Genomic DNA, 15,900 nt, shown 5'->3' with positions numbered 1-15,900 from the left:
TGTGTGGACTTCTCATTGCAAAATGAATGCACTCTGGCAACAGAGAGGACATTGAAGGTAGAGGACACAAACATCTCTGCCAATCTCTGGGCAGAGGAGGACTCCAGCAGCCACTTGCTGGCAAAACCTGAAGTTCCTGTGATCTTCCTGAGCCTCCTCTGGAAACAGGCAAAGGTGTCACCCTAGAAGAGTCCACCCTTAAAGCAGCACCCCTGTGTCACCATGTGCTACCTCAGTCCCTTCCACAGGAGGATTCCTAGTTACCAGGGCAGACCCTGACCTCCCTGGTCCATCCTTCCCACCCGCTTTCTCTGCCCTACCTAAGGAAGCCAGGATGGCAAGCGCCAGGCATTGAATTCACCCAGGATTCAAAAGGCTCTTTTATTGAAGTGACCCTGACATCTCTTTCAGAGTGCTGTACAATCTTAGGACTGGGGAGGAGAAAAAAGGAAGGAAATCTTGGGGCTTAGGGTGGAGGGACATGCATTTCCCCATGTCCAGGGCTCAATGGTGGGTGCTTTCTCTGGTGGTAGATGTGGTCCTGATGGAATAGGCCTTGATAGTCCCAGGACCGCCACTGCTAAACCTCAGGGCATTGCTGCCCATGGTTCCCCCAAAGACCAGCCCGATGCCACCACCACCACTGGAATTCACCACAGCTGCAAGAGAAAGAAAAATGGATTCACTGGCACAAGGCCCCCAGAAATCCCCTCCCTCCATTCCACCACCCTCCTACCAAAACTGTGCCCCCCAACACACACACAGCTACTTCCCTCCCTAAGCTGCCCATCAACCAGTACAAAAGAGCTTCTGGAAGTGGGGTGATTGATAGTGAGGCTTCCCACAAGCAGCAACTCACTGTCCTGGGCCACTAAGCTGGACATGAGCTCCTGGAAACCCAGCTCCACAAGCAAGACCCTCAGACCAATGGGTCATGCCAAAAACCCCACCTCACTACACAGCTCAGGGGCAACAGCCAAGGACTTACAGATGTTTGCAGCTCCTACTCCATCTCTGGCCAACCTGGGGACAGAGGACAAACTATGAGAATGGCTCTTATCTCAAGTCTTGGGCAGGCACTGCCAGACAACCCTGTTCCAGGCCCCAAGCAGATTCTTCTCCTGCAACCTTCATTGAGACTCGCTGCAAAATGGGAGGGGTTGCTCAGGCCCTTCTCCTTACTGGCCACCTGACCTGGGGCGATGTCCCAAAGCCTCCATCTCCCACCTATAAATTGGGCCTAACTAGTGGACCAAAGTCAGAAGCTTCTTTGTGACAGTTAACTAGTATAATTCATCCAAAGCCCTGCACCCCAGGATTTGGTAAATGGAAACCACACTTCCTACTTAAGCACACATCTGCCTTTGGGCTGGAACATAGTAAGTATCTATATGTGTTGAAATAATTAGTGAACCGCTGATTAACTTGACTACCACTTTGGCAAGACAGGACTGAGGAGGGTGGGGGTAGGCGGGGTGACTGTAAGCAGCTTGTGGAGCTGAAACTGGTCTTTCAGTGGAAACTAAAAATCTACCTAAAACAGCTGGATCTGTTTGTTTTGTGACTCAGAGCTCCATTGTCACCAAGCCCTTGGCCTTGGGGATCAGTTTGAGGAGGGAGGGAGTATGGAGCCCAGCTGGCCTCCACAACCCCAAGTCTGGGAAGGGGGCAAGTGATGGGGTTTTGAACACGTATCTGAACGGCCCCTGCTCGAAGTGCTGGAAGTTATGGAGGATGAGTGCAGGCTGCCATCAGGCAGCAGCTCTACGTGGGGATTTCTGGTACGAGGCCTAAGAACTCACAAGGAAGAGATCTGAATGTCCATGTCTTAGTGATCTGTGTGGCTTTCTGTTTTAATTCTAAATAGGTACTTGTTCTTGTGCCTAATTTTTATTCCCAATTTTGTATTCTCAAAGCACCGCCTATCACCACATTTTATGGGTTTTGGAACCATGGCCCTCAGTCTGCCCTAGGAAGGGCTGAGGGATTAAAGGATATAAGTAAGGTGTCCACCAGGGACACCTCTCTTCTCAGAGATCCAACCTGATTACAGTGACTCAGCATTCACAAGGGGATGTCTTATCTTGCTGTGTGACCTTGGGAATGTCACTTACCATCTCTGAGTTCTAATTCTCTCATTAGCCCAAGAGAAAAAGCTGTAAGAGTCCCCCACTCTAAGAGTCCCCCCAGTTCTAACTTCTATAAGGAAAAAAGGCCAAGGTTGTGGGTTCCCTACAACCACAGGCAAGAGTATGAAGAGAGGAGGGCAGGAGAAGGCAGAGCGAGGCAACGTGGCTAGAGCTGCCCTGTACCCAAGGTAGTGTCTTTCTTCCCAGAGGCCTCTGATGTGCAGTTCCTCTGCCCATGAAGAGGCTTGAGTGTCCACCCAGAGAAGGGTCAGTCAAATGCAGGGACAGGGGACCCAACTCCCAACCCATGTCCTGCTACCATGTCCTTCCTCCTCCTCTTCCCAGCATCCAGGCACTCTGCTCAACATACCTCACTGTTCCTTCCTCTCAGTCCCATTCATCCTCCATCCTTTCTCCCCAGCCTCTCTCCCCAGTCCATCAGGAATATTGCTCAGAAAAAGAAAACATCTCTTACAAATTCAGCATCTAAAAAATACAAGATGCTATTCTCTGAGTGCTTCTTTCATAGGTGTTTTGTCTCAGCACTGTGTAACTTCCTCGACAACAGAAGTACATCATACACTGTCCATCTCCATGCTGGGTTTTAACAAGCCAGCACAGGTCTTGCTTTCACCTCTTGGCCACATTGCAGCTTCTCACCTGTCCTGATCATGGCCTTTCTCAAGGCACACCTCTAAAATCTTGTCTGTGAACAGGAAGCATCAACCAACCCAACAGCATAGATGGAGGTGCCATGGCTTTCATGAAGAATATCCTACAAAACGAATCCATTGCAAACTCTGCTCTGGCTGCAGGTGAGTATGCAAGTATCTTGGGGACAGAGGAGATGATTCTCCTCCAGCACACTCAGTCCCTACCACATGATTTAGCAGAGGGCAAGGTAAGCAGCATCCTGGAGGCATGGAAGCTGCTTGGACCAGGAGGCAGCACAGCCTTAACCATACGCTGGCCCTGTCCCTTGATTCGTAAAACAGACCCACAGCTTTCCCCTCAGTAGACCAAGGACCGAGTACTATCTGACATGCTTTCCGGAGCAGGTGCTGAGGGTTATATAAGATACCAATGCTAATGGCCATACACACCAAGGGGTTTCCCTTCCCTTCCAGATGGTCACCATACTGACAGCAAAGCAGCAAGCATTAGCTCTGCTGTGCTCTGCAGCGAAGGGACACACAGGAAACACTTATGACAGATGGAGTCTAGGTCCCACTGAACCTCAGGAACTCCTGCACAGCTTCCCATCCCTCACCTGCTCTCCTCGCCCTCCAGCAGCTTGCGGTAGGTGGCAATCTCAATGTCCAGGGCCAGCTTGATGTTCATGAGCTCCTGGTACTCCCGCAGCTGCCGGGCCATGTCCTGCTTGGCCTGCTGCAGGGCAGCCTCCAACTCCTCCTGCTTGCCACGAGCATCCTGGAGGGCCAGCTCCCCACGCTCCTCAGCCTCAGCGATGGCAGCCTCCAACTTGGCACGCTGTGGGCAACAGTGGAGCTGTGAGCTGGGTGCCAAAGTTCACTAGCCAGTGCCTTCTTACCAATGAGATCACCTTGGTACCACCTACTCCCACAAGGACCAGGGCATCCCAAGGACCAATCATGCGGACTGGGATTTCCAACGCCTAGGTTCTAAGTCTGGCTCTGCCACTTACTAGCTATGTGTCCTTAGGCAAACCAACCCTTCTATGGCAAAGTCTCTTCTCTTTGAAAAGAGGGCAATAATCAGCCAGCATGGGGGTAAACACTTATAACCCCAGTGATTTAGGAGCCTGAGGAAAGCAGATTGCAAGTTTTAGGTCAGCCAGTCTGGCAACATAGCAAAACTCTCTCTCAAAATAAAATTAAAAGAACCAGATCAGTAGCTCAGTGGCAGAGGGATTGCCTAGCATGCATGAAGCCTAAGCTTGATCCCCAGTACACAAAAAAATAAAATGAGGCCAGAAATAGAGCTCAGTGCTGCAAGCACCTGCCTGGCTAGTACAAGGTCCTGAGTTCAGTTCCTGATACCAGAAAGAAAGAAGAAAGAAAGAAAGAAAGAAAGAAAGAAAGAAAGAAAGAAAGAAAGAAAGAAAGAAAGAAAGAAAGAAAAAAAGAAAGAAAGAAAGAAAATAAAAGCAATAATCATAGTGTCTCCCTCATAGGGAAACTGTCAAATAACACAAGAAGTCTTAGCACAATGTCTAGAACACCATAAGTGCTACAGTAATTACTATCATTCATAAACACTACCATGATTTACAAACCCCTGTCCTCTAGTCCCCAGCTATAACATCATGGAATCCTGGCTGTGTCCCTAAATGCCAGGGAGCTGACAAGGACTTGAAACCACCTTTAAAACAAGAACCAGTTGGGGCTGGGGATTTAGCTCAGCAGCATAAGCGCCTGCCTTGCAAGCAGGCAGTCATGAGTTCAATCCCTGATACCGATAAAAAAAAAAAAAACAAGAACCAGTTGGAAACAACCCAGAACAGGTAGGTGGCCTTGGAGCAGAGAGACCATCCTGGTCACCCCAGGTGCCATGGAATATATGATCCACAGGCCATGGTTCTTGGCGGGAAGGAATTTCAATGGCCTTGTGTCAGCCTTGAGCAGCTGCCACTTGCTACCTGACCTTAGAGCTCTCCCCTACCAAAGCCTGCTCCAGGCCCAGGTCTCCTTCTGTCTGGCTCCCTGAAAGAGCTGCTGTGCTCATGTCCCGCCTAGGCTGCTCCTCCTCCCTTCTCCTCTAACATCCTCTGCCCTCGGATCTTCTTCCCTCAGTGGAGGCCCATCCTCACTGCCCCTCGGCCACCACTCAGCACTTGTCCTGCTGCCTGTGCCCCCTGGGCCGGGGCCAACTGCTGCCTCAAGAGGTCACTCTGAGCTCTCCTGAGGGCCTTTCTGGTAACAGACACCCTGATTCTGGTGCCTGGATCTGTCCCATTGTGTGAGAGAACCATCTGGTGGAAGATGAGGTTTGAGAAACCATCATCCATTAGCCCAAACCCCCTGTCCTGGCCCAGAAGCTGATCAACTTCACCAGGTGATTAATGGCCCTGCATCTGTGCCAGGAGGCAGCCTCTGCCCCTGTGTAAACAGGCCTGCAGGAGGTGGGTGTATTTCTGGGAAAGGACTCCCACTTCCCATCCCCACAGCCCCTCTGGAAATAAGCTTTCTGCAGCTGCAGCACTGTTCCTTCCCCCACTGTAGACACCTGCATCTCTTCCAGGGTTGGGGAACCCCTCCCTCATCAATCAGCATCCCCCAACTCCAGCTGCCAGCAAAGCACAGCCTCAGTGTCTCATCTGAGACCTGCACCCCTATTATGTGCCAGCTGCCAGAAGAGAGGACTCAAGAATCAGACAATGGGGTCCCTGCTCTTAAGGGACAGTGGACGTGGGGCCATCTATAACTTAATACCAGCACAGAACATTTCAGAGTGATAGGGTGCTTCAAAGAACTTCAGACAAACTGCTTATGTGCCAGGGTATTTGAGGAAGCCATCTTTAGGGAGCTTTTTACTCTAAACCCCAGTCACATATGGAAATGGGAGAACCACATTCCAGGTGGAATAAAAGCCATTGCAAAGGCCCTGAAGCATGAACATGCTTAGCAAATCCAAAATACAGGAAACAGACCAGTGTGGCCTGAGCAGAGGGAGAGAGGGAGGCAAGCCATGGGAAGTGAGTACAGGGGAAGATAGAGGCTTGTAAGCCATGGTAGTTTTCTATTAGCCTCAGTTTCCCCCATGAACTGTGCACCCTCAGATGCACAAACCACCCAAGAGCTAGGTATAAGCAAACAGCTCAGAGCCAGTGAGGTATCTAAAGATGGTTCTTCTCTGGCCAGCCAGAGTGAGATTCTTTCCACAAGCTCTACACGCAGCTAGAAATCCTCTCAAGCCAGGTCCTGGCCAATTCTGCTCACCAGTGGGCCTGAGGTGTGAGCTGCACTAGCCCCAAGCAAGCAAGAGCACGATACATACCCCTCCAGCCTACTGCCTTCACCCTGAGCTCAGCTTGGCCTTGCTGCTTCTCAGGTGCCCCAAGGAGCAGGAAGGAGGAGAGGAGGGCTCGTCCCCACCTGGTTCTTGATGTTGTCGATCTCAGCCTGCAGCCTCTGGATGGTCCGGTTCATCTCCACAATCTCATTTCGGGTATTCCGGAGGTCTTCCCCATGCTTCCCAGACTGGGCCTGGAGGATCTCAAACTGGAAGGGCCGTGCAGGGAAGAACGGCAAAGGGTGGGCAAGGATTAGAGCCAGTTGGTCCCTTTCCCCACCCAGAGAAAGCTCGTCCCCTCTTATATTTCCGGGGGAGAACAGTCAGTCTCCAGTTACCCTCACCCAGTGCTAGGATGCCAGACAGCTGGACAGTGGGGCAGGGAAGAAATTAAGCCCCTCTGAACCAGCACAAGGACAGAGAAGGCTCCTGGGCCTTTGCCTATTGACTCTGAGGTTCTCCCACTCCCCCCCTGCCCTGCTGCCAAAGAATCATGGGAAGTCTGAGATGCTGTCCTGTTCAACAGCCCCCTTCCAGCACCTCCTATTTTACAGATGAGGAGAGTAAGTGCTGAAAAACATGGTCCAGGGGGCACACAGCAAATCAAGAACAGCAAGGACTTGGAAGCCAAACCTCCTAACTGGTGAGCCTAGGCTCTCTGCACATCAGTTTCCTCGTGACTAAAATGGCAATGCTATTGGTGCCCACCTGAGAGAACTGAGTCAGCACAGGTAAAACACTGGGCATGGCACCTATGTAAGTACTCTGCACTTGTGTAAGCTCCTAAACTGTACCTAGTACTATGCACTTGCCACATTTGAGTTATTACTAATGCGTGTCTCTTTCTTCTGCCCAGCCTCCTAATCAGGCTGGGATCTCCCCCAGGCAGACACCTGGCTGTGTCTACTTCCTCCCTAGGCGCCAAAGTACATCACAGACTTAACCATGAGCCTGCCAGGATAGTGAGGCTCCAGGCCCTGAAACCCTGAAACAAAGTGAGGAGAAAGAGAAGCCTCACCAAGAGCTCTGGCAAGAGGAGGAAAAAGACCCCAAGGGGCCACATACCTTCTTCTGGTACAAGGCCTCGGCCTCGGCCCGGCTGCGGTTGGCCATCTCTTCGTACTGGGCCTTGACCTCAGCGATGATGCTGTCCATGTCCAGGCTGCGGTTGTTGTCCATGGATAGCACCACGGATATGTCTGAGATCTGGGACTGCAGCTCAGCCAGCTCCTATAGGGAGCAGGTGGAAAGTTGGGACTTGGGCATGGCCCACCCTTGTGCCCATGCTGGTATCAGGACTCCCACATAGAGGACAGGAAAAGCAAGGAAACGCTGGAGTGACTGAGCATGCCAGTAGCAAGAGACCCAGATCCAGCACATCCTTAAACCATTCTGCTCACCACTTGCTCCCGTGTCTCCAAATAAGAGTTCAGTGGGACTTAGTGGGATCAATGAAAATATGGGAAACTGATCATGAGGTCCCCTTGGGCACAAATTCTAGTGTGATAGAGTCAGTGAAGGATGGTAAAACAAACAATATTCCTCACAGTGAGTGAAATACCCTATAGCCTTTAAAACTGGTGATACAGCCAGGTATGGTGGTATATGCCTATAATCCCAGCACTCTGGGAGGCTGAGATTGAAGGATCAAAACTTTGAGCCCAACCTGCGCAATTTAGCATCTGAGCAAGATCCTCTCTCAAAATAAAAAAATCTAAAAAGTCAAGGGAAGCCTGGCATGGTAATGACACCTCTTATCCCAGCACTTTGGAGGCTGAGGCAGGAGGGTTGTCACAAGTATGAGGCCAGTCTGGGACACATAGTGTATTCAAGGTCAGTCTGAACTATACAGTGAAACTCTATTTTTTAAAAAAAAAAAAAAAAAAAAGGCCTGCGTTGAGCTCAATAAAAAGGCCCTAGGTTCAATCCCCAACACAAAAAAAAAAAAAAAAAAAAAAAAAAAAAAAAAGATAAATAAATAAATGAATACCTAGTGACATAGCAGTACACTGTTAGGAAAAAAGAGCATGACTATTTCTTATAAAAATTCCTGTCTCAATATCTCTATGTGAGGGCTGGGGATTTAGCTCAGCGGCATAAGCGCCTGCCTTGCAAGCAGGCAGTCGTGAGTTCGATCCCTGGTACCGATAAAAACGAAAAAGACCAAAAAAAAAAAAAAAAAAAAAAATCTCTATGCATATACATGCACAGATAGTTTGGCTTTAGTAGGTACGAGTGATTGGTTCCCATATTTTTTGCAATGAGTATATATTACTTTCACAATGAGAAGTAACAATTATATATTATATAAAGGATAGTAGTGTAGAAGTGTGTGTGCATATAGATATCTATGACATATTTTTATAATCTGGGTTACACACACACAGACCAGCACTGAGCTTAGATTGCTGGCAGTCGCCTCAAGAACCCAGCCCCTGAAATTATCAAGCATGTAAACATGAGTTGAATGTGGTGATGCATGCCTGTAATCCCAGCACTTGGAGGCTGAGGCAGGGAAATCACCATGAGTTTGAGGCCAGTCTATGCTACATAGGAGAGTTCAAGGCCAGCCCAGAGTACAAAGCAAGACTCTGTCACAACAACAACAAAAAAATATATGTAGAGGTCAATGAAGGCTGAGGCTTTGGGTAAAGACTGGACAGAGAATGGAGAACTGGTCTGCACTTAGCCCCACCTCAGCCCCTTCCAAGTCACTAGCCCACTTGGCCTAAGGCCCAGAGACTCACAGATGGGAGTAGAGGGGTTTTTAAGTCCCCAGGGGAAAAAAACACGTGACAAAGGGAGAATGAGAAGAATGAACAAAGAAAGAAGTGGGTTGGTGGGGGTCCATTCACCAGTCCCTCTGTAAACCCTTGGGTACCTCATTCTCTCCTGACCTGGGCTTCCTGCCTGCCACACCTTTGAATGCTCCTGCAAACAGAGTTCCCCTGACCTCCTGCCTCCTTTCAGCCCCACCCAGGCCCCTATCTGACAAATTTTGTGGCCATCCCACATCTTCTGAAGGCCAGTCTAGATAGATCTTGCTTTCTCTGCTACAGCCCGGTCTTCCCAACCCCCTAGCCCATCAGCATTCCTGAGTCCTGAGAGGACAAAGAGCAGGATACTGTCCCCACCCCCTACAGAAAGCCAGACTGGCCCAGAGGCAGCGGGCTGGGCCAGACAGGATACATAGGAGCTGACCCACCATCTCCCTAGAGTGCCTCACCGTCTCATGGAGGGTCTTCAGGAAGTTGATCTCATCACTGAGGCTGTCCACCTTGGCCTGCAAATCTACTTTGTTCATGTAGGTGGTATCTACATCCTGAGGATGAGAGGAGAGAGGGCAGAGAAACACTATCCTCAGGATAGGGAATATTCAGTAGTGACTAAAGCAAGCCAGTCCAACCCATAGGCCCAAATGTCACTGGCCTAGCAAGAAACAGTTCTCCAGGCTGCCTGAAGTGGTTGTGGCAGGAGCTACCTCCACAGGCCCTCCAGGCTACATGCTGAGCTTTGTCACCATGTGTCCCCAGGGCTAGTGCTGACCTCACTTCAGGGCAGTGTAAAGCCCTAGACCTATTATGGAGCTAGAGCCTAACGGCCAGATGGTGTGGACACACCCCAATACTGCCACCAGGTAACTGTGTAACCTAGAACAAACCACTTCCGCTCAGCTTCTCCTTGGTCCCTGGAGAACACTAGTCATGCAGATGGCTAGACACCATCCTAGAGACGAGACAGCTCTGCTGGACCAATCAGCTGGCAGTGTGGGTGACTCTGAGGCAGCTGGATTGCAGCAGCCCAGGTCAGAGGATGACGGGCCTCTTCCGGTACACTCTACCTGGTTAATCTCCTGGGGATAGAACCCACTTTCCTCCTCCTTGGTCCCTGAGAATAACCAGAACTCTGTGGCAGGCTCTATTCAGTGAGTCAGAATCATAAAAGCTGTGTAGCTCAAAGCCCTCAACGACTAATTGCAAAAGCACTTGTATATGCCCAAAGATGGAGAACTCAGCCTGCTTCAAAACAACCCATTGCACTCACTCAGTAAACATTTCAGACAAGCCAGGTGCCGCCCTTGTCTGGAATGAAATGTCCCCACAGCAATACAGCCTTGCTCAGGTATGAAGGCCCCATGATCTCCTGTCCCATGTTTTCAGACACCTCTGTTTCCTTACCTTCTTCAGCATCACAAACTCATTCTCAGCAGCCATGCGATGGTTCATTTCTTCTTCATACCTGCATTAGGGAAGAGGCACAGTGTTGGTGCAGCTTTGCCTCCAAGCCTTTCATGCACAGGTCCTGCCTCCCTTTACGGCCTTGTTAATGACACACCTGAAAAACAGGTGTCAGAGCCACAAAACTCACTTGCCCTGACTTCAACATGGCTATTTCTAGAGTTTTGAGTTTTGGCACAGAGGGAAAGAGGCACAGGACAAAGGCCACACCTATCAGTGGAAAGAAGACCACTGCTAGCCATGCTGTGGTCTGCTTTCTGGGGCCTGCTTTGGTATGTATGTCCTGGGCATCAACTTCAGTCCCACAGAGAAGCAGGGTAACTGCCCAGGTCACTAAGTTGCTAAGTAACAAAGCCCAGACTTGAGCTGTAGCAGCTCACTCTACAGCCCATGACTTAACCCCTGGCTAATCTCACCCATAAGGGTGAAGACAGTGCCTAAAGAGGAGGAGGACACTTGCAGAATCAGGACAAAGGATACAGCAAGTCCTGGAAGACCCAGGCCCCAGCTGAATGATCCACACTCATAACTACTCTCACAGCATCTCCTCCAACCTCGGCAAACAGAGCAAAGAGTGACAAACATTGGCCTGACCCAATGTTTATTTAGGGATTCAAAAACAAGCACGGGAAATAAGAGCTCAGTAATGCCCAGGAGCAGCGGGAACAACCTAGGGTGGCTGCGGTGGAGGACAGGATGGTCACACAGGCCAACCCTCTCCAGAAGCCCAAGCTCAGGGTATTCACACATAAAGCTGTACTTAGGCCCTTTGGAGCCATGAAAATATCTCTGTTCCCCTTCCCCCACCTTGAGTGAAAAGCAGGGATTGTGCAGATCGGAGGACCCTGGGCAGCAGAACACATACATAGGTCCCTTCCCGATGCCCATTGCTGGCTCTGGCTTTAGCTTTAGCTCCACAGGAAGGTGCTCTGGGGATCAAGTGCAGGGGAGATCAATATGGGTGTATATTCATGCATGCTCATACAGGGCGTCCCTGACAGCAGGAGCTGGCTGCTTACCCCAGGCCTTCCCTGCACCTGCCTGGTTCCACCTACTGTGGGATTAATCTGTTGGCTTTCATTCTAGGGAAGCAGCCTGTAAGGGGACAGTCCCAGAGGCCTGATTATTCTCTTCCAGTCAGAGCCAGAGTATAGCTCTGGCTTAGTCATACAATCATAGGCAGAGACCAGAATGCATTTGCTGCCCCCAGGGCCCACTGGCAGGTGTGCCAGGTAGGGCCCAACCCAAGCCTCAGGCTCTGGTTTCCATGTGATGAGAAAAGATAGCTCAGCGAGCCTGTGCTCAAAACCAGTCTTCTGGGACCTCCCTGCAGCCTCCTTTCTGGATCTACCTGACCAGGTCCCCCACCAAGCTCCTCCATCCATCACTCAGGGTGACCATTCTTCCTCTGTGTTCTTTCCTCCTCACATCAGCCCCTTGTCCCCTGTTGGGAATCAGGGACCCAAAATTCAAGTCCCAGATCCCAGGAAACTACTATTTGAGCCTCTCTGGTCTCTAATTCCTCGCCTGCACAAAAGAAAGCTATTCTAGAGTGATCTACGAGGATCACTCTTGTTATAGGATACTTTTTGCCTGCTCTATCTCGGGGCCTGCTCAGTCAACTCCTCCCCCCCAAAATAGAAAGAACTACACAGATCAGGGCGGGCTGAGATATTTCCCTCAGACAGAGTAAGGAGAAAAGATCAGAATGACCTGAAACTGCTCCAAGGACAAAGAGGGGAGAGAAGCAGGAAGTGTGTCAGTAAGGACCACCCCTCCAGGAGCAACTGCCTAGCAGTGTGTGCTTTAAGCCCAAGCCAGGAGAACTTGTAGAGGGGGAAGCCGAGTGGGGTGCACTGTCCCTGGCAGAGGCTCAAAGAACATACTTATTCTTGAAGTCTTCTACCACATCCTGCATGCTCCGAAGCTCCGCCTCTAGGCGGCCCCTGTCCAGCTGCAGCTTCTCAAGCTGGCCCCGTAGACCAGCAATCTGTGCCTCAAAGATTCGAGGAAGACTGCTGCTCTTAGTTGACTTTTGTTCCTGCAACAGTGCCCACTTGGTCTCCAGCATTTTGTTCTGCTGCTCCAGGAACTGTACCTGCATGAGGCAGAGGAGGAGACTCATGAGGGGCCCACTCATGTGACCTGCCACCACAGCAGGGTTGAGGAGAGTCCTGGGTCACCCTGTATTCCTGCTGGCTGTTCTCCCATCCAGGGCCCCCAGTGCTTAGGCCTCTGCTCTGGGAATCTATCTCAAGTGTCTTCAAATGCACACCAGTGAGCTGGTAAGCTTGGTTCGTAGATGCATCAAGGTCTCCACCCTATTTTGATCCATGCTGAATTCTCTCACCCCTCCACCAGCACCACCATCCAAGAAGCCTCCTTCCTGCCTCTGGGGCCTGGCTTGACCAGGTCACAACCCTTCCTTTCAGGCTAAGACATCTTCTCTTCTTTGCTCAGTATCCTCTCTCCTCCCCGTTTCCTCCAACAGGCCTCAGGTTAGAGATCCACAACCAATCCCATGTAAAAGCAGTGCCCCATATACCCAATGCTGAGACCCCAAAAGGCCTTTGACCACAGCCTGTGTGCCCAGGAAGGGGAGGCCATGGGACCTCTTCAAAACCACCGACTCTGGACACCAGCACCTAAGTGTACCCATTAAGATGGTACAAAAGCAGGAAGGAACCTGGCCTGGGGAAAATGCGGGCCTCACACTCTTCAACAATGTAATGAGGACATGGGTGAGGTAGTGGACACAAAGGCAGGAGAGGGAAACCTTGGTCTCAATCCCAAGGAGAAGGTCACGGGCAGAGGTTTTAGCAGGGCCACAGCCCTCACCAGTTCCATTTGCATCCACTTTCCCCAGACCCACTAGTTAGTTAAGTCTGCTTCCCTCACCCCAGGAGTCCATGACAGGCAGCAACAGACAACCAGGAAAAACACCTTGCAGTAGGGCCCCTCACTGCCATTCTAGTCTCTGGCTGGACTATTTCTTTTTTTTTTTTTTTTTTTTTTTTTTTGTATTTTGGAGACAGGGTCTCACTATGCAGTTCAGGCTGGCCTTGGGCTCACTTTGTAGCCCAGGCTGGTCTCAAACTTGCAACAATCCTCCTGTCTCAGCCTCCCAAAGGCTAGGATTTCAGGAGTGCCCTACCACACACTGTTTACTGGACTGTTTCTAAGGGCCACCCCACTTAAACCAAAGGCAGGCAAGAAGACCAGACAGATGAGTGGGTGGGGCCAGGAGCCCCTTCCTCCAGGCCTTTCTTTCCAGTATCCCCAACAGCTGTCCCTGGCCCTGACACCTCTGCCCTCAGCCACTGTCTCCTCACCTTGGAAGTGCATGGTACCCCACCCAGGCTGGACCTCACACTGTCCCCTGTCAGGAAAGGGGCCCAGAGAGCCAAGACCTCCTAACTTGGCCTCTGGAGGTCCTACCCTGACACTTGTGGAAAACTGGCCAGAGCAGGCAGACAGAACCTGGACACACATTCCTGCAAGAAAGGGAGGGGCCGTAGGGGCAGCTTGCAGGGAGGAGAGAGAGCTTTGAAGCTGAGGGACAAAACAGCAAGAGAGTTTTTGTGGAAAGGAGAGATTGGAACAGGAAAGGAGGCCAGGCCCAGTTGGGGCTCCTTAGAGTAGCTGCATGACCTGCAACTAGGCTCCCGGCGGGGCTCCTCTGTGCAGCTCACCTTGTCGATGAAAGAGGCAAACTTGTTGTTTAGGGTCTTGATCTGGTCGCGCTCCTCTTGGCGCACCTGGCGGATGGACGGGTCGATGTTCGACCGCAGTGGGGCCAGCAGGTTCTGATTGATGGTGACCTCGCGGATCCCGGCGCCCACTGGGCCCCCATAGCCCGAGCCTACGGATACGCGCGGCCGCGAGGTGCCCAGGCTGTAGAGGCTGCGGCTGTTGACGAAGCCACCCTGGTGCCCCGTGGTCAGGCGCACCTGGGCTCCGCGCCTCGGGAGACTGGCGGAGCGCGAGCTGAAGACCTGCGTGCTGTAGTGGATGGACATCCCGGTTACACCAGGCTGATCCCAGAGGTAAGAGAGGAGCTGAGCGAACTGACTGACCTGGGGTCGACTGCGTCCCTTTTATCGCTCGGCGCGGCGGGGGCCGGCTGCTCTCGCACCGGTAGGGGCGGGGCGGAGCTGGGCGACGGCCACTTTTCTCAGGCAGGGCCCCTGCTAGGCTGAACTTCCGCCCTCAGCGCCTCCAGCCCACCAGACCTAGTCCTAGCTTGCGATCCCTGCAGGAACTGTCAGCAGTAGGCACATTCTCCCCTACAGATACCCTGGTGACCACAGAGAACAGTAAGGAACAGCATCCTGAGCCATCTCTTAACCTCACAGAGACCAGCTCCCTGCTGACCAGGAAAGGCTCCCCCAGCAAGCTTGGGAAAGGGGCGAAGAGAGTCCAAATTTCTCCCACCTACAGAGAAACCAAGCATAAGGGACTAGGGAGGAGGTGCACAAAAGCCAGAGCAAAAGTCAGTCCAGCCCCCCTCCACAAGTACTGAAGCCAGAAAGCCAGAAAAGTGATTTCCAACCCCAGGTGCTCCAAGAGAGGTCTACTCCGCTCTTGAGTAGTCTGCTCTGTGATAGACCTGACCTAGCTGGTTTCCCTGACCAACCCCCACCTTTCCATGTAGAAACTAGAAACCAGGTTTCTTCCTTCCCTATCCAGGGGCAGTGGAAGCCCAGAGGCCTGCCCCCACACCCTACTCACAAATTCCTGCCCACTTGTGCTTCTGCAGAGAGAAGGATGCTTGAGTGCATTTGTGACACTTTGAGCTGTGGATACCCTTGTGTGCCCACATTCCTAGATGCTGGCCTATCTGTGAGCTACTTACACGAGTGGGAGTCTGTGTGTGCATAGGGCATGTGTCTGATTGCATAACTGGACACAGTTATATGTCTATCCATGTGCAAGTGCCTCTATTTGCACTCAAACACTCCCCACCCCTATTTTCCTGCTTTATGGCCCCAGGTTCTCACCATCAGTCCCACCTGAAGCCACCACCACACAATTCCCAGCAGTTTTGGGCACAGTGGAAGGAGCAGTCAGTCTGTGCTGGAGCAGAGACCCCTGGAGGAAGTTGCCGCCTAAGAGTGGGCTTCCCGGTTGCCTCCTGCACACCTACTGCACACTTGCACGGTCCTCCCCCATTTTCCCATACCTGTTGAGTCAGACTGTAGCTAACCCAAGGAGCTGGCCAAACTGTCACATCTGGCCAAGGCCTGTGGACAGAGAGGCTGAGGAAGGAGTGGAATGTCCTTCCTGGTTTGCCATTTCAGTTAGAAATCCCCAAACAGGCAAAAGAGACCTATTGTTTAACTTAATTATATACTCGCAAGAGTCTCCAACTTCCTTAACCCTCAGGGCTCACCCTCAACTCTTTCCTACGCAGAGCCCAGCCTGCATTCTGCCACTGGCCACTCTCACTCACCCCTTCCCACTTCCAGTCCCCACAGGCTCTGCAATCCAGATGCTGTGCCACCCACACTAGGGATTCCTCTCCACCCCCTCGAATCTGG

General features: G+C 51.5%; 1 protein-coding gene across 1 annotated transcript; it reads right to left on the bottom strand.

Moving 5' to 3' along the window:
- Window positions 1-367: 367 nt before the first annotated feature.
- Window positions 368-14,641, bottom strand: Krt7 (keratin 7). The gene is made up of 9 exons (XM_003475770.4): window positions 14,053-14,641; window positions 12,247-12,458; window positions 10,301-10,361; window positions 9,349-9,444; window positions 7,188-7,352; window positions 6,206-6,331; window positions 3,400-3,620; window positions 989-1,023; window positions 368-659 (listed from the first exon to the last, which is right to left on the bottom strand). Exons 1-9 carry the CDS (start codon window positions 14,377-14,379, stop codon window positions 505-507), a joined length of 1,398 nt encoding a protein of 465 aa, XP_003475818.1. The 5' UTR covers window positions 14,380-14,641; the 3' UTR covers window positions 368-504.
- Between the last annotated feature and the right edge of the window lie 1,259 nt (window positions 14,642-15,900).

Source organism: Cavia porcellus, unplaced genomic scaffold (assembly GCF_034190915.1).
Source record: "Cavia porcellus strain 051 isolate PalLab524CR breed Dunkin Hartley unplaced genomic scaffold, mCavPor4.1 scaffold_8, whole genome shotgun sequence".
Classification (NCBI taxonomy): domain Eukaryota; kingdom Metazoa; phylum Chordata; class Mammalia; order Rodentia; family Caviidae; genus Cavia; species Cavia porcellus.
This window is presented reverse-complemented; position numbering and strand designations above follow the sequence as displayed.

What these genes read in the sequence shown, in the direction of transcription:
- Krt7 (XM_003475770.4), bottom strand. Translation starts at nt 14,379, where the DNA reads ATGTCCATCCACTACAGCACGCAGGTCTTCAGCTCGCGCTCCGCCAGT. An exon ending in AGTTTGTGATGCTGAAGAAG is followed by an intron (nt 9,445 to 10,300) that starts GTAAGGAAACAG and finishes TCTCATCCTCAG; the next exon opens with GATGTAGATACCACCTACAT. An exon ending in TCGACAACATCAAGAACCAG is followed by an intron (nt 3,621 to 6,205) that starts GTGGGGACGAGC and finishes TGTTGCCCACAG; the next exon opens with CGTGCCAAGTTGGAGGCTGC.